At 54.5% G+C, this 22,840-nt stretch overlaps 1 protein-coding gene across 1 annotated transcript in view; it reads left to right on the forward strand.

Annotated features, from left to right (window-relative positions):
* IQCA1 (IQ motif containing with AAA domain 1) overlaps positions 1 to 22,840 on the forward strand; it is a 150,213-nt gene that overhangs the window by 100,434 nt on the left and 26,939 nt on the right. Inside the window, exons 13-15 of the mRNA XM_070070001.1 lie at positions 420 to 502; positions 10,721 to 10,828; positions 14,535 to 14,734. Coding sequence (XP_069926102.1) covers positions 420 to 502; positions 10,721 to 10,828; positions 14,535 to 14,734 — 391 coding nt within the window. The remainder of the gene's footprint in view (positions 1 to 419; positions 503 to 10,720; positions 10,829 to 14,534; positions 14,735 to 22,840) is intronic.

The raw sequence follows: 22,840 nt of genomic DNA on the forward strand, positions 1-22,840 counted from the left end.
CAGGTATTTCTTTTAAACAGTTATAGTATCGGGTTAAAAGGAAACATGTATCACAAAGAATTAATGACCTGCCATAGCTTGCAGACGCTAACTGCATATGCAGTTCTGGGCTCGTTGCATCACTATTGTTGGGTAACTTCTGATTTATGTTTGCGCCATCATGAGGAGTGATGGGAGGGCGGTTTGCAGGAGCTATAGCTGGTCTCAGACACTCAGAGATAAAACTTCTCTTGCTGGGAGACTTCCAGTATACATGTGGATTAGTGAAGGTGTTGTTTTTAGAAACCTAACGTAGCCCCAGAGTCCATCGATTTGCACATGCACAAACATGCTTTGCAGTAGGTGTGGTTCAAGTTCTTGGCATCTGTGGTTTTGATGTCTTGTGTGTTCATGACGCAGACGCACTGCTCTCTCCCCAGGACCATCGAGTCCCTGTACAAGGAGCTGGTGGAAGAAGGGCTGCTGATCCCAGCTCGGAAAGTCAACCTCTCTGATTACATTGGTAAGGGACACCCGCACGATGCTACCTGGGTCACGTGACTCCCCTGGGCTTGTGAGACCCCAGAGCTTGGGAATATACTTCGTTTGTGTTTTTAGCCAAACCAGAACCTAGCCCACGGTGGCTTCTGCTACATATTTGCCAGACTGAACCGATTTGAATAACCTAAGAGAACACTGTAGACTAACAGGTTCTCTTGATCAAATTGGCCCAGCTCCTCTGCCCTAACATGGTAGCAGCAGATTCTTTTTAACCTGCTAACAGGTTCCTCAGCTCATTCTGATGTACTCAGACCTCAGAAGATGAATCGTTCATGTGCTCATGGCTGAACACACATCCTTCCAGGACACATTCTTTCCAAACGAGGCCTCCAGCAGAGAGAAAGGGAAGAGGGGAGGGGAGAGGGTACCAATTCCTCAACTGATGTTTTTATCTTGATTTTTATAAAACAATACGATGAGCCCAGGACATACTGGAAGTTTGAAATTCTTGCACCCTAGTGGAGTTACTCTCTTTGCTTTCATGAAGAGTGTATGTCTGGTAAGCAGGGACCGTCTCTCTTACATAAGCACAAAGGATCGTCACACTCAGGAAACTTAGCGTCAGTCCAGATGCTGAGCCCCCAGTGACGTGTGGCTAACAGTTTCCCCGTAGTCCGATCGTGTTTGTCCTCAACCCACAGTCCAGTCCGGAGTCTTCCAGGGGGCTGTCAGCTGCCTTCAGTCTTCTTGAATTGCCTTCATTCTGGAACACTGCCCTGGACTGCTCTGATCCTCCAGGACACTGACATCTTTGAAGACTCTGAGATGTGTTCGAGGCTGCCTCATGACTGACTTTGTTGATGGTCTCCTTGTGAGTTGATTCGGGTTCTACATATTCAGCAGGAAACCACAGATGGCCGGGCTTCCAGCTGGGGGTCCGTGGTGCTCCCCAGTCCCCCACGGGCAGTGCTAGGGCTGATCACAAGCAGGAGGTGCTGTTTGCCGGATTTCTCCACCTCAAAGTCTCGTCTTTTCCTTTGTACTTAATGAGTGGTCTGGGGGCCGTCCTCTGAGGCTGTGGGGATGCTGTCTGCACTGGTGTCTCAGCCTCTACGGTGGCTTTTGCCTGCGTCAGTGATCACTGTGATGGGTCCTTCTTCCTCCAGCAGGCTCTGTTCCCTGTGTGGAAATACGGAATCTTGTCAAAATGTTGCAGCATCGGTGTCGACTGGTGGCCACTCTCTGGTTAACTGTGCTGTAATGCACCCCATCCTTACTCCGTCTGTGTGGGCCCTGTTTCGGCCCAAGAGAGCGAGAAGGCCAGCATTTTCCTTTGACCAAGTGTTTATTTGACTCCTGTGAAGGGCAGCCTTGTTTCCTTCTCGGAGACTCATTTCCAGCGAGTGTAACAATCTGACCAGAACATGAATTGGCGAGTGTATTGAGTTCCTGCTTACTTCATGTGTTTCTTGTTCAAGTCCTGGACAGTTTCCTCCTGTATTCCCTTGATTGTGTTCTGTTAGTTATGGTAATAATGAAAAATGACAGCTTCTGACAGAACGGGCTCTTATGTGTGGCTCCAGTCTTGTAGCTAAAGATCCTACTGCTTCGTACAGCTCCTGGTGCTTTTACGGTGCTGGGACGTGGTGCATTCCCAGTAAATATTTGTGGACTGATCTCTCAACTCCTTATGAATTTAACCATTCTGGACTTTTCTAGTGATCTTCCAGTTTCTAACCTCTGTGGTACCCAAGGTCATAGTGGGTAGCATCAGCCCCTGAGAAAATGAACCATTTCTTAAAAAAAAAAATTCAAATTTTCCCCAAGGGCTGGCATGCTTTAACCTTGTCCGTATTTGACTCATTTTTCCCAATCAGATCTTTAGCTTCAACAGCAGCAATGGGCGTTCTGAAGTCCCCACATAAAAAATAAACAGAGCAACTAGGTAGCAAAAACACAAGTTCATAGGCCAAAAGTTCAGCTGCAACCTGGGAACTAACAGATTTTTGGAGAAGCCCAGAACGGGGAAGAAGTTAATAAAGAGTTGGCACTGAGGGGCCTCAGAACACGAGACCCCAGCACAGCCTGCACTCACTGGAAAGGGCCATGGCCATGGTGGGACAGAGCTGACCCGGACAGGAGGGGCTGTGCCCACTTTCAGCACGTGAGTTCCCTGGGGAGGAATGGGGGAGCGTGGAGGAGCTGCAGCTGTCAGACTCTTGGGAGTGAGTGCGTGGTTCCTTCCCCAGCAGGGCCCCGTGGCAAGAAGAAACCTGGACTCAAAGGTCAGCAGGATGGGGGAAAATAACACAAAACAGGAAAAAGGCCCAGAAACAACCGAGGATAGGAAGCAGAGCCAGAATTCCTGAAAAAGTCGCCATGGCGGTAGTGTATACGAAAGTGTCAGCTGTCCTGACCATGGCCGCCCCTAAACATTGTGGGGAAATCAGCTACATAAATTTCAGCAGTGGAAAATTCAAGGTCAAAGCCCACATAACATTAATTTGGGGAAAAAAAGACTAAGGGAAAATCAGCATCCGAGGAGACAGTCCCATAAGCAAATCTGTACCGGAACTTCCTACTTCCAAACAGACTAATATACATTAATATGCACAGAAGACACCTCAGAACAGCAGGAACAAACTGGAATCTGTGAGAATTCGGAAGTGAGGTAACAGAACTAAGTATTATAGATAAAGGGAGAATACTTGAGAAAAAATGAATTACGATGGCTGTAAGACAAAGAAGATCCAACACACGGATAACGCACTTCTCGTTCAGAAGAAGAAAGCCAAGCAGAGGAACAGAATGAATGCTGATAATTGCAGTTCATGCACACTGTCTTTACAGAGACACTGACAGCGCCTCATGGGAGGCTCACTGTGTACCCAGGGATGCAGCTCAGGCTGACAGCACCAGGGTGTTCTGCTAATAAAAGTACTTTGGGGCATCACTGTGAAACAGAGCACACGGCTTGCACAGGGAAGGAAACTAGAATATTCTCAGGCTTTTCAACAGGAATGCTTTATGGCAGAAGTAAATGGAGGGGCCAGCGCTGTGACACAGCAGGTAAAGCTGCCACGTGCTGTGCCGGCATCCCATGTGCGCACCAGCTCGAGTCCCGGCTGCTCCACTTTCCATCCAGCTCTGCTGTGGCCTGGGAAAGCAGTGGAGGATGGTCCACGTGCTCGGGACCCTGAATCTGCAAGTGAGACCTGGAAGAAGCTTCTGGCTTCATATTGGGTCAGCTCCAGCCATTGCAGCCATTTGAGGGAGTGAACTAGTGAATGGAAGACCTCTCTCTCTCTCCCTCTCTCTCTCTCTCTGCCTCTCTGTAACTCTGCCTTTTTTTTTTTTTTTTTGGGACGGGCAGAGTTAGATAGTGAGACAGAGAGAAAGGTCTTCCTTCCATTGGTTCACCCCCCAAATGGCCGCTACAGCCAGTGCTGAGCTGATCCAAAGCCAGGAGCCAGGTGCTTCCTCCTGGTCTCCCATGGGGTGCAGGGCCCAAGCACTTGGACCATCCTCCACTGCACTCCCAGGCCACAGCAGAGAGCCGGACTGGAAGAGGAGCAGCCGGGACAGAATCCAGAGTATCAGCACCGCAGGTGGAGGATTATCCAAGTGAGCCACGGCGCCGGCCAAACTCTGCCTTTCAAATAAATAAATCTTTAAAAAAAAAGTAAATGGAGCAATCATTTTAGATGCTCAAGAAAATGAAGTAAAAAAGATCCAAGGATTTTGTGCCCAGCCAAATTTAAGTATTCAGGACACAAACTTATAGACTTAGAATGCCTTCCCCAAGAGCATTCCTGAAGAATGTTCTAGGAATGAGCTACAGGCCACCAGAATGGTGGGGAGCCTTGACGGAGAGTGGACGGAGAACATTCAGTGTCTACTCCACTATGAACCGAGCCTCTGGGGCCAGTGTGTGGCACAGCAGGTTAGGCCGCCACTTGCAACACCAGGATCCCGTATCAGGGCATGGGCTCAAGTCCAGCTGCTCAGCTTCTGATCCAGCTCCCTGCTGACGTGCCTGGGAAGGCAACGGAAGAGGGCCCAGGTGGCTGAGCCCCTGCCACTCATGTGGGGATTCCTGAATAGGGTTCCTGGCTCCTGGTGTCCACGTGGTCTAGTCCCAGCTGTTGTAGCCATTTGGAGAATGAACCAGTGGATGGAAGATTTGCCCTCTCTCTCCCTCTCTCTATCTCTCTCTCTGTCTTCTTCTCTCTCCAACCATTCTGCCTTTCAAATAAACAAGTAAATCCTAAAAACAAAGCAAAAAATAAAAATACAAACTGTGCCTAACCAGGGCCTGCAAGGGAGGGAGCACGAGCCATGTGGGGCCCTGTGCTGTGGCTGCAGCATGAGGGGGAATCTGAAAACTTCAGGAAAATGGGCTATGAAAAAACTAATACGTGGATTTCAAAAACTTTTGCAGCAAAATAACTTAACCTTTTAAAAAATAGTGATTGATTTATTTGAAAGGCAGAGAGAAAAGTAGAGAGAGAGAGAATGAGAGTGAATGAATGAATCTTCCATCTGCTGAAATCTCCCCAAATGGCAGCAATGGCCCAGGGCTGGGCCAAGCTGAAGCCAGGAGACAGGAACCCCATCCAGTCTCCCACGTGGGTGCAGGGGCCCAAGTATTTGGACCACCCTGCTGCATTCCCAGGCTCATTAGCAGGAAGCAGAAGTACAACAGCTGAGACTGGAGCTGATGCCCACGTGGGATGCTGATGTCACAGGCCGTGGCTCTCCCACGGCGCCACAGTGCCGGCCCCAGTCATTCATCTTTTAATTCCATTTTTCCGTGAACTCCTCCCAGCACCCTCATACAGACTCGGGAACCAGGAACTCAGCCCAGCGCTCCCGCGTGGACGGCGGAGCCCGTCACGTGGCCCAGCACTGCTGCCCCCCGGGACTGCATTAGCAGGAAGCCAGATCAGGTGCCGGCCTGGGAACTGAAGCCCAGCACTCTGAGGTGGTCATGGGGTCTTCGCCGCTGCACCAAATGCCCTCCCTCAAGGGTATTTTTTTGAAAATACTCAGCCTGCAGTTCCAAACCACAGCGCACTCGCCAGCTCCCAGGCTGCCTGCTGTCTCTCTCCCAGGGACCGCAGACCGGCTCAGCATTGCCCAGGGACCCCACGTGAAGGGGGTCCTATGTGGGGGTGCCCCCGACCCTGCCCACAGTGCCTGCTGCTTCCCGCCTGGCAGGCCACAGCGTCACTCTCCCCGTTCTCACTGAGGCTGCTGCGGGCCCTGCGGTGAGCTCATGAGGTCACACTTGGTGCAGACCTGCAGTGTCCTTCTGAATCACTCAAATAGAGCAGCGCTCACCCAGACATCGCAACAGAGCGCACAGCGTCTGCCAAGACTCGAGTTCTCCGGCGAAGCCTCGGCGACCTCGGGTGGCAGGTCCAGGTCGACTCTTTAACCGCAGCCTCTCTTGCTTCCTTCGTCCAGCCTGGTCATCTCAGTGGGTTGGGGCCATGGAAAAGGCTGTGCTGTAGTCCTCACAGTGGGGGAGGAGGGCCCAGCCAGCTGGAAGAGAGCTCTGGTGTCTGGGCAGGTGTTTGGTTACCCATCGCTGGCTTCCCTGGACCCGTGTCTGAGTCTGGAATGAACCACCCTGAAGCTACAGTCATTTCTGCCTGCCTGCCGGTACTGACACCCGTGCTGGCCTGGTGTTTCTCACGTTGCCCTTGGCATTGGTCACCTGTCCTGGTGGCTGGCAGACTCAGCATCCAACCCCAGAAGCTGTGATTAGCACCCAAGCCTGTGAGCGCTGCTCGAGGCTCAGGACACGTGCACCATCTTGGCAGGGCTCCCGCAACAAGAGGTGGAGCCGCGGGGGTCTCTGCCGGGTGCCGAGGTCGATTCCAGCCCCTGCGGGAAGCCGGGCCTCCCGCACCAAGCAGAGCTGTGTCTTTCGGCAGCTCCAGAAGACTAGCAGCCGTCAGTCAGCCTGGATCTCGGCTCGCTGGCCTCGCGTCGTCGCCCTGCCCTAAGGGGATAAAGCCCCTGGCCGTGCTGGCCGTCGTGGGGCGGGGTGGGTGGCGGGGAGGGGATGACTGTGTCCTGGCCGTGCCCTCGGAGGCCCTGCCACCAGTGAGAACAGTCTGTGTCCTGTCCCCGCCCGCCTGGAGTAGCTTCTCTAAGAAGCCAGTGTGGAAATGGAAAGGCCAATTCCGGACGGCGCCGCGGCTCAGGTCGGGGCGCCGGATTCTGTCCCGGTTGCCCCTCTTCCAGGCCAGCTCTCTGCTGTGGCCAGGGAGTGCAGTGGAGGATGGCCCAGGTGCTTGGGCCCTGCACCCCATGGGAGACCAGGAAAAGTACCTGGCTCCTGGCTTCGGATCAGCGTGGTGCGCTGGCCGCGGCGGCCATTGGAGGGTGAACCAATGGCAAAAGGAAGACCTTTCTCTCTGTCTCCCTCTCTCTCACTGTCCACTCTGCCTGTCAAAAATTTAAAAAAAAAAAAAAAAAAGGAAAGGCCAATTCCTTTCTGTTTCTCGAATTTCATTTTGTTTCTCGTTCCTTCCTGACTGCGCACTGACTTTCTTCTTCTCTTCCGGTACGTCACTCATTCCGTGTCCATGTGTCAGGGCGACTGTAACGTGCGCCCCTGCTGGACGGCTTGGGTGACAGAAATTGACCGTCTCAGGTCCTGGAGGCCTGAAGTGCAGAGCTGAGGCATCGGTCGAGCCGGGAGGGCAGGTGGCTGCTGGCCCCTGGCATTGGCTGGGGTGCAGACACAGGGCCCCATCTCCACCTCCGCCTGCCCAGGGTGCTCTCCCTGTTCATGGGGACACCACTCCCACTGGGTTCGGGGCCCACCCTGAGGGTCTCAGCCCAAACGCGGGCATCCACAGCGACCCTATTTCCAAGTAAGGTCGCATCCTGAGCCCCCGGGAATGCACGCTTCGGCATAGAAGCGCCAGGGACACAGCCCAACACTGGGCACAGGTCCTCTGCTGCCCTGCCTAGTCCTGCTGCCCTGGCCCTGCCCTGCCTCTGTCTAGGACACCTCTCCACCTGCTGTGTGCTGCTCCCCTCCCTCCTGGCCGCTCTGTGCAGGGTCTCTGCGGGAATCCCGACCTTCTGAGCTCTGAACAGGAGGTGGAGGGCAGGAAGGGGCGTGGCCTTTGTGCTGGGCAGTAATCCGCTGGCAGAGCCGGCCTCAGAGCTGGCAAACACCCCGGGCTGGCCGTGCACATCACTTGATTGGGACCGACACCCACCAGTTCAACTTCACATCATTTGTTTAAAGGAAATCAGTTAGGATCCAGAAAATATGGTGCATCAGGATGTTAATATGGGTTTACATAGGCAGGGAAATTGGGGTCACTTTCATGCCACCGCTGGTGTCACGTTTACTAGCAATAAGCGCTGGAATTAATGGCGGCGGCAGTCTCTCTGTCTAGTGGAGGCTAAATTAACCACTCCTGTATTTATTACCTGCTCATTAAGCAGCGCGGGTAACTGGAGCCGTAATGGACGCTTTCATTAGAGCTCATTCCCCCAGCCGACGCCGACGCCATTGTCCTTGCCGGGGACTTTCTGCTGTCACCGGGAGAGGCTGCCCTCCCCGGCAGCCCTGCGCGCATCCTGTGCGTTGGAACCTTAATTTGCGTAGCCTAACGGGCTTTGATGTCTTCAGTGCTTTGTACACACATCCATGCGCGAGCCGCAGTCGTCAGGACGTACGGGGCACGGAAGGCGCCACACGGCCAGAACCTGTTGTAAAAAGGAAGCACCAAGGAGCAAAATCCAGGACACTGTGGTTCATCAACCGCTTTTATTCCAGATTCAGACACAAATCAAGGGAGACGCACACGGGCACAGCAGACCCCTGCTCCTGACGAATGGAGACAGCCAAACTAATTTTCCTGGTGACCTTATCCAAGTTAGTTAGAAAATAACACTTGCGATTTATGGCGAGTTACAATTAAGACCTTTCATATCTTCTAATTAAACCCGTAAAGATTTATTTCTGCATGATTCCTTGGGTGATCCTTTAAAAATGATAAAAACTAAATGGACCTCACCTTCCAGAGGAGAAGCTTCTATTTATCCTAAATTAGACTCATACCCTTCCTTTCAAATGGCCGCCTCTCCGATTCAGATTTATACCTCTCCAGTGCAAATTCCACAGCGCCCTTACGTCGTTTATTTTTAAAGTCTGTGCAAACGGTAAATGAGTATAGGAGAGCACTCCCGCACGTTCGAGGAAATGGAACTGAAAGTTTGGTTTGGGGGCCGGCGTCGTGGCACAGCGAGTTCAGCAGCTGCCTGTGCTGCTGGCATCCCGTATGAGCACCAGTGCCAGTCCCAGCTGCCCCTCTTCAACCCAGCTCCCTGTGTATGCGCTTGGAAAGGAAGCAGATGGCGGCCCGAGCGCCTGGGGCCTGCCACCCACATGGGAGACCCAGATGAAGCTCCTGGCTTCCCCCTGGCCCAGCCCGGTCTGGTGCAGCCACTTGGAGAGTGAGTGGGTGGGTGGGAGATCTTTCTGTTCCTCTCTCCAGCTCTGCCTTCCAAATAAACAAATAAGTCTTTTAAAAAAATTATTTCAGTGGGCTGGCGCTGCGGCTCACTAAGCTAATCCTCTGCCTTGCAGCGCCGGCACCCCAGGTTCTAGTCCTGGTCGGGGTGCCGGATTCTGTCCTGGTTGACCCTCTTCTAGGCCAGCTCTCTGCTGTGGCCCAGGAGTGCAGTGGAGGATGGCCCAAGTGCTTGGGCCCTGCACCCGCATGGGAGACCAGGAGAAGCACCTGGCTCCTGCCTTCGGATCAGTGTGGTGCGCCGGCCGCAGGGTGCCGGCCGTGGCAGCCGTTGGAGGGTGAATCAATGGCAAAAAGGAAGACCTTTCTCTCATCTCTCTCTCTCTCACTGTCCACTCTGCCTGTCAAAAAAAAAAATTATTTCAGTGTAAAAATACCTTGAAAATTCATGCACCCAAATCTTTGAAGACGTCATGAAAAAGGCATATTGTGAAAAATGTGTGTGTGGATTTCAAAAAATTGTGCACCAAATTAAAACCCCCTTTAATTCCCTTTTCCACGACCTTTCGGTGCCCTGGGTAATCGCACGTGGTTAAAGCTCAGCCCTGGGTGCCTTCCTGGTGAGCCCTCAGGGTGGGGCTCTCTCCTCGCCCACAGCCAGGACGGAAACGCCCCGGAGGCCGGCATCCAGCCAGCGTAACTCCCGGTCTACGCCGGCCGGTGCACCGGGCTTCCCGCCTTGCGTGCCTTCCCTTCAACTCTCTCTCTGCGACGTGTTCTCTGTGTGACTCCTGACGTGTTCTCTGTGTGTGACTCCTGACGTGTTCTCTGTGACACTCCTGACGTGTTCTCTGTGTGACTCCTGACGTGTTCTCAGTGTGACACTCCTGACGTGTTCTCTGTGTGACTCCTGACGTGTTCTCTCTGTGTGACTCCTGATGTGTTCTCTGTGTGACACTCCTGACGTGTTCTCTGTGTGACTCCTGACGTGTTCTCTGTGTGACTCCTGACGTGTTCTCTGTGTGACACTCCTGACGTGTTCTCTGTGTGACTCCTGACGTGTTCTCAGTGTGACACTCCTGACGTGTTCTCTGTGTGACTCCTGACGTGTTCTCTCTGTGTGACTCCTGATGTGTTCTCTGTGTGACACTCCTGACGTGTTCTCTGTGTGACTCCTGACGTGTTCTCTGTGTGACTCCTGACGTGTTCTCAGTGTGACACTCCTGACGTGTTCTCTGTGTGACTCCTGACGTGTTCTCAGTGTGACACTCCTGACGTGTTCTCAGTGTGACACTCCTGATGTGTTCTCTGTGTGACACTCCTGACATGTTCTCTGTGTGTGACTCCTGACGTGTTCTCTGTGTGACACTCCTGACGTGTTCTCTGTGTGACTCCTGATGTGTTCTCTGTGTGACACTCCTGACGTGTTCTCAGTGTGACACTCCTGACGTGTTCTCAGTGTGACACTCCTGACGTGTTCTCTGTGTGACTCCTGACGTGTTCTCTGTGTGACACTCTTGATGTGTTCTCTGTGTGACTCCTGATGTGTTCTCTCTGTTACACTCCTGACGTGTTCTCTGTGTGACTCCTAATGTGTTCTCTGTGTGTGACACTCTTGACGTGTTCTCTGTGTGACACTGCGTGTCTGATTCTGCCTGGAAGGTGGGTTGTGTCCTGTATCGTCCTCAGGCACCAGCTGTCACCCACTCATGTCTCCCGTCTTTTCTCCCCAGGCGAGTACAGCTACCTGGGGACCACCCTCCGCCACGTGTCCATAGAACCCATGCCGTCCCCCATGGACGTGAGACAGCTCATCACGCTGTACGGGATCCTGCCCTTAGGTGAGACCCCCCAGGCCCCAGTGGGCCTCTTCTGCCAGCAGGGGGCGCCGCTCGCTGGCTCTGACCCTGGGCTCCTGGTGGTCGCTGCAGCTCCGTGTCTTGAGCCCCTGAGTGAGCCCGGGTTCATCCCAGCAGTGCGTCCCTGGGCCCCCCGAGCGGCACCAGCAGGTGCCGTCCCCCTCCCCGTCTCCGTGTGCTGTGGCTTGCACATGGCTTGTGTGGTGCCCAGGCTTCCTGGGTCCCCATTTACCCTCACCGCCAGGTCTGGCGAGAGTGGGAACTTAGTCCTTGCTGGGACCTCTGAGCCGTGAATGGGATTAGACACGGGCATCGGAGCAGAGCCCCGCGCAGGATGCACGCATTGTGCTGGGGGCAAGAAGATAAACTGCTGGTGGGGCCCTGGGGGCTGCATACACAGATGAGCCCCGGAGCCCATCGCAGAGCCGGGAGGCAGGGAGCAGAAGCACCCTGCGGGCTCTCCCACTGGGCCCCTCGCGGCGCAGACGCGGGGCGGTGGGTGCTGGCCCGGTGCTCAGGCAGCCCCGCCGGGCCCTCCCGCCGTCACCGAGGAACCTTCCGTCCACAACCGCAGCCCAGTCCTCAGGCCCCTGCTCTGGCCGGGGCGTTTGTCTCCTGGTGGGGCTTCTGCGCCCGGTGACCGGACCACGTCCGCAGGGCAAGTGGGCGCAGGAGCACAGACAGCCCTGCACGTGCTGCACCGAACCTGGCCAGGCTGACGCGGGATCCTGTTCCGAAGGCAGGTGTTTGTTGGCTGCAGCTGTTCAGGTCAGCTTGGTGGTGGCCAGCGTGTGGACACTGCGGACAGCTCCACAGGCCACGTCCCACCCTGGCCAGGGAGCAGCAGCCCCATCCGGGGCACCCAGGACGAAGGCCGAGGGTGCTGGGCCCCCTTGGTAGACAAGAGAGCCCGGAAAGTGGCTGGCCGGCGTCACCGTCCCCCAGAGGTCAGGGAGCGGAGTGGGGGGGCACTTCCTCAACAGAAACGGCCTCCTCGGGGTCCCGGCCGCGTCCAGCCCGACATTGCCCCCGCTTGTGCGGATCAGCAGGCGTCTCCGTCCCTTTTCAGTGGCTCTAGTAGAACGCTGGGCGCTGCCGAGTCAGGAAGAACAGACGTCCACTCTGGCCACAGTTCCAGAGGCAGCTGCCCGGTGCTGCCGCATCAAATGGCGGAAAACAGAGAAGCAAGGCGCGTGCAAGACACGCAAAACCCAGCGGCGGGCTTGACTTAGGACAGCCTGCGCCCGCAGGAAGCAGCCCAGTCCCTGGTAAAGTCCAGCCGCCCCTCAGAGCCCCACCTCCAGCGCCACCATCCAGACCAAGAAACGTCAGCGCGAGCTCGGAAGGGGACACACCGTCTGCAGACCACAGCGCTAAGCATCTCCAAGGCCCAGGGCCAGCAAGAGACAGAGCTGGGCCGGGGACGTCCAACGCCGGCCTGCTGGTTACCCTGCGTCCTCCCGCGGCTGGGAAGGGCTCTGAACAAAAGCTGGAAATGCCGCAGGTCTCTGGGGAGCTCCAACGAGGAGCAGGCAGAGCCGAGGGTGCAGGCAGCTGTGTCCTGTGTCCCTCCCGCCACCTCTGCCTGCCTGAGGTCAGCCAGGCCCCAGCTCAGAGGCCTCCCCGGACCACGCTCTTCCCAGCTGAGCGGCCCTGGCGGCCAGCCCTCTCCTGGGGTTCCCGCCCCTCCCGAGGTTGTGGCCCTAGCCCCAGGGCCTCCTCGCAGCCCAGGTCAGCCAGGGCCCTTGGCAAGGCTGGGTCCCGGCCCCCGACATTTCAGGAACCCCAGCAGCTGCACCCTGCTTGCGGTCCATCACCCGCCACTGCCAGTCAGTTGCCTGCCCCTCCTCCACCCCAGCCGGATCCCCGCCATGGCCCGTGCTCGGGTCCCCCTCACACCCCCTCCACTACAAGCTGCCCCCACAGTGCAGCCCGACGGCCCCACCCCCTCGCTGGAGTCAGTTCTTCTCTGAGCGCTCTGAGGCTCTCCTGGGTCGTGGCACCATTTGCCTCCCACTCAGGTCAGATCAACGCAGGCCTCAGCTCCCCTCTTGGCAGCAACTCCTGAGTGTTTTCCACGTTGACTCCACCTCCCTTCTCACCACCCACCGAGGCCCCGAGCCAGGGCCACGCGCAGAGCAGCCTCTGATGCCCCCGCGCCGAGTGGACAGTGGGCAGGCGGCACCTCCTCTCCTCCGTGGAAAGCAGCGTCTGGGACCCTCCCCCTCCGTGACCCCGCGGGAAACCTGCTCATCTCCTTCCCCTTCCATGAAGCCCGTGGTGTCATTCGAAGACCTGGCTGTGGGCTTCACCCAGGCGGAGCGCCAGGACCAGGCGACGCTCAGAGGTGCAGGGTGTGGTGCTGGAGCCAAGCCTGCCGTCCCTGGGGCACTGCATTCCCAAGCCTGATGTGGTCTCCAGATCGCAGCGAGGAGCAGAGCCCGGGACGGTGGCGAAACCCCGAAACCAGAGCCTGTAAGCGGCCCGCAGAAAGGATGAGCTGCTTGGAACCAAGCGGGAAAGTCAAGAAACAAAGTTGAGATCTGATTCTCCTTAGGCAGCCTGACGAGAGGCCAGCTGCAGAGAGACACGGTGGCCCTGGTGCTCTGGGCTCTCGCCGCGGGGCCGGGCAGAACTCAGCAGCCCAGGATTCACGCGGCGCGGGAGCTCCCCGAGCACAGCGGGAACAGAGGCTCTGTGTCAGAGACACCTGTAACTGCGGGAAAAACAACTCCACTTTCCATCAAAATCGCGCTTCAATGAACATCAGCCAGCACACGCACTCGGGAGAGAAACTCCACGAACCTTTAGGGAAAAAGGAATTGCTCCAAATTGTTTTCCAGGTTGATCGGAAAATGGGAGGTGGCCCTAAAAGTCATATTCTCGTCCCGTGAATTTCCTCTGTCTCGTCCATTACGAGTGGTGATGAACTCGACATGATCTCAGCTGATCAGAAAAGCCTAGACGTTCCCCAGAAGCGAGCTCGCCTGGCGGTGGGTGGGTCCAGGGCTTGGTGCTGTGCCCTTAGAGGGGCCTCGGGCCAGTCTGGGCTCCGCCTGCCTGCACTGCAGCCCGCAACACCCAGGCACAAGGTCCCTGTGACCTGGGAGCTCCAGTTGCTTTCTCACCCAGTGCTGGTTCACCCGGCCGCTCCTGACTGGCCAGCAGCCAGGGCGGGGGCAACATGTCCAGGCCCCAGCTGCCTGGACCTTGGCCTTCCTTCCCCTTCCCCTCGCGAGGTTGCTCTTCCCCTTCCCCTCGCGAGAAGGGCTAGGAAGGAGGCTGCAGGAGTGAGCACGCCGCGTCTCACTTCCTTTCCCAGGCTGTGCGAGGATTTACTGCTGCTGCCGACAAGCAGAGAAACCCCCTCAAAAACCCACAAAGCCCGAGGCAAGCGATCGCAGGAATGCTCCTTAGAATTACGAGTGCCGCGGAAACGCTGGGGAGAGTGGGAGAGAAGAGGGTGTTGGGGACCAGAGACCCTGTGGCTCCAGCACACGCCCTGGCGTACAAATTAAGGTGTCACGGAGCCAGCTGGGACGGCCGGCGGGCCCCTGGTGCGCGATGCCCAGGGCACGTGGATCACGGTCGTGGAAGGAAGCCGGGGTCGCGGGGTGCGCTGAGGGTCTTGCCGTGGCCTCGCCCGAGAGGGGCAGGGTCTCAGCGCCTGTGCCTCTGCGTGTTTCAGGCTCCGCCTCCGTGCATGAGAAAGCTCCCCTGGTCAAGTCGCTGCTGCTGGCCGGGCCGTCCGGGGTAGGCAAGAAAATGCTGGTGCACGCCATCTGCACGGAAACGGGAGCCAACCTCTTCAACCTGTCACCGTCCAACATCGCCGGGAAGTACCCCGGCAAGAACGGCCTGCACATGATGCTGCACGTCGTCATCAAGGTACAGCGCCCCGCCCTCCGTGACCCGGCCACGGCCACGGCCACACAAGACGGCCCTAGGCCGCGAGCACGAGTCCCTCAAACTTCCCATCACATCCCGCGTGAATTGCTTCATGATTGCACCCGGCCCCGCCTGTAGCTGTAAGAGACGGCTCTGTCCCTGGCCTGAGCAGCCCTCGTGCCACCCAGAGCCGCCTCTGTGGCCGGAGCCCACGCGTGCATCGCTGCAAAGGGTAACCCACTGCTCACTCTAAGAGCTGGCGTCCTCCGGCGTTTGCGTTTGGGGCATTGCTCTCTCACGTGGCCCCCTGTGCGTCAGCTCCTTACGTGGGCTCCATGGGCCACGCAGGAGGCCACGCTGACCACAGTAAAGTGTGAATAGACAAGGGGATCACAGGGCCAGAGACGGGGAGTTCCAGACAATCAAACCCGCCTCCCGGCACGTGCTCCGACCTAGCCACGGAACTGCCCCACGTGCCCCTTTTGTCGTCACCAAAATGAGTGAGTTCTAAAGAGCTTGGATACAGACCAGTTTAGGGTTTGTGTGAGGACGTCAGGGTTGCTCTCTTCCCCCCGGGTACTGGAGGTCAGCATCAGAACCGACACACGTGCAGACGCCTTCCCGCGCTTGGGGCTGGACAGCGCCCACAGGCGCTTTCTAACGGGCTGTAAGCGAGGAGAGGAACCCATGGAGTGCACAGCTGTGTGGCCGCCCTTTCTCCTGCCTTGCGTCCTGGTCTAACTGCTTTTTTCAGAACGTCTATTACAGCTGTCATGGAACTGTTGGATTTGTGGTTTGTTCGGGCTCTTGGTAGACGCGGGATGGAAGTCTGTGTCAGACGCACCTGCTGCAGACGGCTTCCCTCAGCCGTGCTCGCCTTCTCATTTTCTTACTGTTTTTGTTATTTAATTGCTCTGTCAGTTACCAAAAGAGGGTGTTAAGGCCTCCCTCTGGGTGGATCTCTCGGTTTCTCTTCTTCCGTCAGCTCTGGCCTCATCTGTGTCGGAGTGCTATTATGAGCGGCCCCTTCGTTCAGGGTAATGTCTTGCTGATTGCTTTATCAGGGATGAAATGCTGGTTTTGTTAGCACACCAGGTCTCAAAGCTGATCTGGCCTCATGTTAAAGCCACGCGTGCTTGCGTCTGCTTCCTGCATGGGTGCATTTTTACATCTTGTGTTCAGTGCATCCGTGTCTTGGTAGTTTAAGAGCAGTTCTTGGCCGGCACCACGGCTCACTTAGCTAATCTTCCGCCTGCGGCGCCGGCACACCGGGTTCTAGTCCCGATTGGGGCGCCGGATTCTGTCCCGGTTGCTCCTCTTCCAGTCCAGCTCTCTGCTGTGGCCCAGGAGTGCAGTGGAGGATGGCCCAAGTGCTTGGGCCCTGCACCCCATAGGAGACCAGGAGAAGCACCTGGCTCCTGGCTTCAAATCAGCGCAGCGCGCTGGCTGTAGCAGCCATTTGGGGGGTGAACCAATGGAAGGAAGATCTTTCTTGCTGTCTCTCTCTCTAACTCTGCCTGTCAAAAAAAAAAAAAAAAAAGAGCAGTTCTTGGGAACAGCCCATGGTTGGGTTTTGCTTCCTTATTCAGTCTGAGAATATATGCCATGTAGTGGGAACTTCACAATTATTCATAGGTGACTTAGGGCTACCATTTTGGTGTGCATTCTTAGTTTTCCTCCATTCTTTTCTATTCTGTTTCTCTTTTCCTGACTTCCTCTGGGTCAGTTCATGTGTTACTTTATTTCATTTACCTTCCTTGGCTGTCCTTTCAGCCACACTTTTTTTTTTTTTTTTTTACTTTTTAGTAGTTGCTCTGTTGATGACACTAGACAGTCTTAATTTATAAACCAAGATGAACTCTTTTTAAAGATTTATTTATTTATTTGAAAGAGCTACAGAGTGGTGGAGGGAGAGAGAGAGAGAGCGCGAGAGCTCTTTCATTCGCTGATCCACTCCCCAAATCGCTGCAATGGCCAGAGCTTCGCCGATCCAAAGCCAGGAGCCAGGAGCTTCTGCCAGGTCTCCCATGCAGGTGCAGGGACCCAAGGACTTGGTCCATCTTCTGCTGCTTTCCCAGGCCACAGCAGAGAGCTGGATTGGAAGAGGAGCAGCCGGGTTTTGAACGAGTGCCCACGTGGGATGCTGGTGCTGCAGGCCATGCCACAGCACCAGCCCCAGTAAACTCTTAGTTTATCAACCGTGCAGTGTTGGTGTTGTACCCTTTTGCATAAAATGTGAAACCCTTGCAACAATATAGTTCATTTATTGTCCCCATCTTCTGTGTGTTTAGTGTCATACATCTCACATATGAATGCTACCAGTGCCTCAGCAGAATGCTTTTGTAACAGTGTAATGTTTTCTGTGCACCCACAAGTTCACTGTTTTTAATGTTCATCACTTTCTGTTAGTCCAGGTCTCCACCTGGTGTCGTGTACTTCCGTCTGAACTTCCTGGGGCGTTCGTGTTGGTGCAGGTCTGCCGGCACATGTTTTCCTGGTTTCTGTTTCATTTGTCCTAGAACGTCTTCATCACGTCCATTTTTGAAGGATTTTTTACTGGACGTAGAAGCACAAGTTGATTGCTTTCTGCTTCCATCATCTTGTGGCTGCCATTGTTCCTGATGAGAAGTTACCGAACACCGGGGTCCTCCGAGGGTTGTGAGATTTTCTGGGTTTTGGTTGTCGTTGGTTGACTGTAATGCAGAACGGTTTCCTTGTTTGGTTAATATTTTTTCTATTTAATCTGTTGTGTCTTACTGTGCTCATTGAATCTGCATGTGTTCCTAACCAAATTTGGGAGATTCTGGCCATTATTTCTTCATTTTTCTAGCCCATTCTCTTTCCTCTCCTTCTGAGGCTCCAATTACATGTGTATTTGACTTCTTGCTGTTGGCCAAGTCAGTGAGGTCCTGCTCTGATTTCGTGTTGGGTCGTTTTGATTAATCCGGACTCAGGTTTTCTTACTCTTCTGTGGTCTCCAGTCTACCAGCAAACCCGTCTTGTGGCATTTTCCTTTATTTCTGGCATCTTGCTCTTCAGTGCTAGAACTTACGTTTACTGGTGAATATTACTGGTTCTCATTTCTCTGCTACAGTTTTCCACCTGTTCACTCACAATGAGCATCTTCTCTATGTCCTTGACCTTAGTAGGTGCCTACAGTCCTTACCTGTTCATTCCAGCACTGGGTCATCACGGGCACGAGGACACCTTTGTCCTTCCCTGGTGCCACGCCTTCCTGTTTTGTTAGTTTGATCAGTTTTTATTGTATGTGAACATGTGGGTGATACAATGAAGAGGCCCTGAGGCAGGCAGATTGCTGGTTGTTCAGCTTGAATGCTCAGCATTTTGTTTTCTGTGTGGTTAATGTGGGTCTGTTTGGATTTTGTCCAAAGAAAATCTGTTGGTCGGCCGGCGCCGCGGCTCACTAGGCTAATCCTCCGCCTTGCGGCGCCGGCACACGGGGTTCCAGTCCCGGTTGGGGCGCCGGATTCTGTCCCGGTTGCCCCTCTTCCAGGCCAGCTCTCTGCCGTGGCCAGGGAGTGCAGTGGAGGATGGCCCAGGTGCTTGGGCCCTGCACCCCAGGGGAGACCAGGAAAAGCACCTGGCTCCTGGCTCCTGGCTCCTGCCATCGGATCAGCGCGGTGCGCCGGCCGCAGCATGCCGGCCACGGCGGCCATTGGAGGGTGAACCAATGGCAAAAAGGAAGACCTTTCTCTCTGTCTCTCTCTCTCACTGTCCACTCTGCCTGTCAAAAAAAAAAAAATCTGTTGGTCTCAGGACATATCTTCTGCTGCAGGGTTCCATGGAAACTCTGTCTTCCAAGCCCCTCCAACCCAACAGTAGCTGAGGCCTGTGCTCAGTTATTTTTTGTTTGGGGATTTTTTTTGTATTTCTGATTTTTGTTTTAACACATTTCTAGTAATATTGAAAAGTATAAAGCAGAGTTCAAGAAAGACAAAGATTTAGCAATGTGTAATATTTTTGTAGACATTTAATATGTAAACATCTTACACATGCATACCATTTTTCTTGAAAGCAGAGATGGATATATTATGTCATGTAATGTGAGACTCATGACAAAGATCATACAGTGAGGAAGAAGGGTTTACATATATATATATTTTTTTTTTTTTGACAGGCAGAGTTAGACAGTGAGAGAGAGAGAGACAGAGAGAAAGGTCTTCCTTCCATTGGTTCACTCCCCAAATGGCCGCTATGGCCAGCACTGCGCCGATCCAAAGCCAGGAGCCAGGTGCTTCCTCCTGGTCTCCCATGTGGGTGCAGGTTTGGGTCATCCTCCACTGCCTTCTCGGGCCACAGCAGAGTGCTGGATTGGAAGAGGAGCAGCCGGGACAGAACTGACGCCCCAACCAGGACTAGAACCTGGAGTGCCAGCGCCTCAGGCAGAGGATTAGCCTAGTTAGCCGTGGAGCCAGCCAGAAGGGTATATTTTTACACAAGGGGTATAATTCAGAGAAGACTACATTTATAAATATCTATATACCAAATAGTATGGCACCCACATGTTTTATGCCAAATATATTAACTTCGCATACGAGAGAAAGCGTGGAGTTTGCCTTTCTGTGTCTGGTTTATTGCATTTTGCATGGTGATCTCCAGTTCCGTGCATTTTGTTGCAGGTGTCAGGATTCTGTTCTTTTTATGGCTGAGTGCTGTTCCTGTGTGTGTGTGTGTGTGTGTGTGTCCCGTTTTCTTCATCCACTCATGCACTAATGGACATCTACATGGATTCCATATCTTTGCTGTTCTGAGTTGGGCTGCAGTATTGGTGGGAGTGCAGGTATCTCTTTGATAAGCTGATGGCATTTTCTACATCCCAGAAGTGGGATAGCTGGGTCATATGGCAGGTCCGTTTTTCTTTGAGGAATGGCCCTGTTTTCCACAAGCACTGTGCTAATTGGCTTTCTCACCAACAGTGTGTCGTGGTTCCATTTTCTCCACTTCCTCACCAGCACTTCATAATTTTGGCTTTTGGGTGATAGCCATTCTAACTGAAATGACATGATACCTTACCATGCTTTGTATTTGCATTTCCCTGATGGCTGGTGATGTACTGAGCAATTTTTGTGTATTTGTTTGTATTTCTTCTTGTATGTTTTAAAATATGTATTTATTTTGTTTACTTGAAAGGCACAGTCACAGAGAGATATCCCAACTTGCCATAATGCTTGGGCCTGGGCTAGGCCAATGCCAGGAACCAGGAACTTCATCTGGGTCTCCCATGTGAGTGGCAGGTGTCCAAGGACTTGGACCATCTTCCACTGCTTTCCCAGGCACAGTTGCAGGGAGCTGGATCAGAACTGGAGCAGCTGGGACAGAAGCCAGCGCTCTAGTGTGGATGCCACGGGTGTCACCACCAGCAGCTTAACCTGCTGTGCCACAGTGCTGCCACCTTGTACTTCTGAAAACTTGCTATTCAGATTTCTTAACTGGATTGCTTGTTTTACTGCTGTTGAATTTCTCAAGCTCTGTATATGTTCTGGACTTTAGTCTCTTGTCATATGCATAGTTTGCAAATATTTTCTCCTGTTCTGTCGGTTGCCTCCTCACTCTTGGTTGTTCCCTGTGCTGTGCAGAAGCTTCTTGGTTTGATGCTAGCCCATTTGTTTAGTTTTGGTTTTGTTGTCTATGCTTTCGGGAAGGTAGCCAAAAAGTCACTGCCTTTGTTGTACCTGAGCGAGTGCAAACAAAGGAGCACCACACACTGATAGAATCTGATGGTCCTTTATTGCCGGCGATGGAGAGTGGGCTCATGCCCTAAAGAACTCTCGACCCTGAAGCCCAAAGCAACAGGGTTTATAAAGGCAAAAACCGCAAAATTGGAAGGGGAATACATGGTTGCTAGGATCGGGGGGAATGCATGGCTACTGGGGTCAAGCTGACCTAAAACCTATGTGAAACTAATAACAATTATAATCTGGGCAATACCAGTTCCAATCTTAGCAGTTTCAATGATAATCTTGACATTAATCCAGCTATTGGCTTAAATCATATGTAGGACATAGACAAATTACACTTTTATCATTAACCCAGGTGCAGCCTATCCACTTCCAAGCTTGAGCGATCGTGCTAGGGGGTTGCTATGCTCTGTCAAGTGTGATGTAGTGGACTGCTATTGTCTGAGAATTTTAGATCATAGTGTCAGACCAGAGTCTCACGGGGCGGGGGCTACTTTCCCAGAATGGAGTCTCAGGTTCTCCAAAATGGAGTCCCTCCCGTCAGGATGTTACTTCACCTTTTCCGGTAAATTGGAGCGTCTTCCTCGTGTAGTTAAAGATCTGACTTTAGATCCTTGAGCTGTGTGCAGTTGATTTTTATAAAGCGTGTGAGGTGAGAGTGAGGGGTGTGAGGTAGGGGTTGATGAAACCCTGTTTACCAAGCTCCTCGAACGTGGCAGTGGCCACTCTGGGTGCTCGGCTCTTCCGTTTTGCAGTTTTCCCTGAGATTCTCGGGTGCCTCCCCATGCACGCACACTGAGGTTCCCCAGACTTTGCAGCCAGGCCGCCCTGCGTGCGTTCATTCTCAGCACAAAGTCCTGCTGACACTTGGCACCGTCGAGGAACGGACACACGTGCGTTGTAGCATAGTGTTTGAAAGGCTTCTGCTGTGCGCTGAGTCACTGTGGTAATTCGGGGATCCTCACAAAGGCCTTCATCAGTACCCCCATTTCACTGCCTGCAAAGCTGAGGCACAGAGCACGGAAGCCACGTTCAGGGGTGGCAGTGCTGCGGTCTGACCCCAGCCTGCGTGCAGAGCCTCCAGGGTCTTCAGCCTCAGGGTCCCGCACCGCACCCCCCTCCCAAAGTGGGGCTGATGCAAGGCCGTCCCGGCGTCCCGCACCGCACCCCCCTCCCGAAGTGGGGCTGATGCAAGGCCATCCCAGAGTCCCGCACCGCACCCCCCTGCCCGAGGTGGGGCTCACGTAGGGCCGCCCAGCATCCCGCACCCCACTCCCAAAGTGGGGCCGACACAAGGCTGTCCCGGCGTCCCGCACCCCCCTACGTGAGGTGGGGCTGAAGCAAGACCGTCCCAGGGTCCCGCACCGCACCCCCTACCTGAGGTGGGGCTCCCACAAGGCTGTCCCCTCCCACCTGCCAAGTGGCCTGGTAGCCCCGCGGTGACTCCTGGGCCTGTTCTCACTCCGGGGACTTCTGTGTTCCCGTTCTGCTGGGAGACTCTCTCGGGATACTAGAAAAGCTCCCTTCGCCTGTATCAGAGTGACTGCAAACTGACGTTGTGCGGACCACAGAGTGCTGGGGTCAAGCTGTTGGAACGGGCGGATGGATCTGGGCTGCGTCCCGTGGGAGTGCCCCACCGCCCCACCCAGGGTCAGCCCAGCCTGCCCCTGCTCTCTCAGTTACCATTCAGGGTTTGCACCCAGCTCGCTCCCTCTGAGGGCTTCAGGAGATGGACATTTGCAACATAATTTTAAAACTGTGGGAACGCAGACCAAAATGTCTGCACTTACTAAGTGTTTAAAAAGAACCCAGGGACTAGGCCGGCCCCGCGGCTCACTAGGCTAATCCTCCACCTAGCAGCTCCGGCACACCGGGTTCTAGTCCCGGTAGGGGCTCCAGATTCTGTCCTGGTTGCTCCTCTTCCAGGCCAGCTCTCTGCTGTGGCCAGGGAGTGCAGTGGAGGATGGCCCAGGTGCTTGGGCCCTGCACCCCATGGGAGACCAGGATAAGTACCTGGCTCCTGCCATCGGATCAGCGCGGTGCGCCGGCCGCAGCGCGCTGGCCGCGGCGGCCATTGGAGGGTAAACCAACGGCAAAGGAAGACATTTCTCTCTGTCTCTCTCTCACTGTCAAAAAAAAAAAAAAAAAAAAAAAAAGAACCCAGGGACTAGCGTATGGGAAAGTGAGCCCCCACCCTGTAACCTGCACTCCACTAATCCCCTGCTAGGCGGCCGGCCCCTTGCTGGCAGCTGCTGACTGCCTGGGGACACCCAGCCCCCAGTCGGGGCCACAGCACACAGGCAGGCACGCGGCTCCCACCAGCCTGAGCTCCCCCTGCCCGAGGCCTCACGGTGTGCTTGGTAAACAGAGACCGGGCAAGAGTGACATTGGTTTTCTCCTGTGGTTG

Source organism: Oryctolagus cuniculus, chromosome 3, assembly GCF_964237555.1.
Source record: "Oryctolagus cuniculus chromosome 3, mOryCun1.1, whole genome shotgun sequence".
In the NCBI taxonomy this organism is placed as follows: Eukaryota; Metazoa; Chordata; class Mammalia; order Lagomorpha; family Leporidae; genus Oryctolagus; species Oryctolagus cuniculus.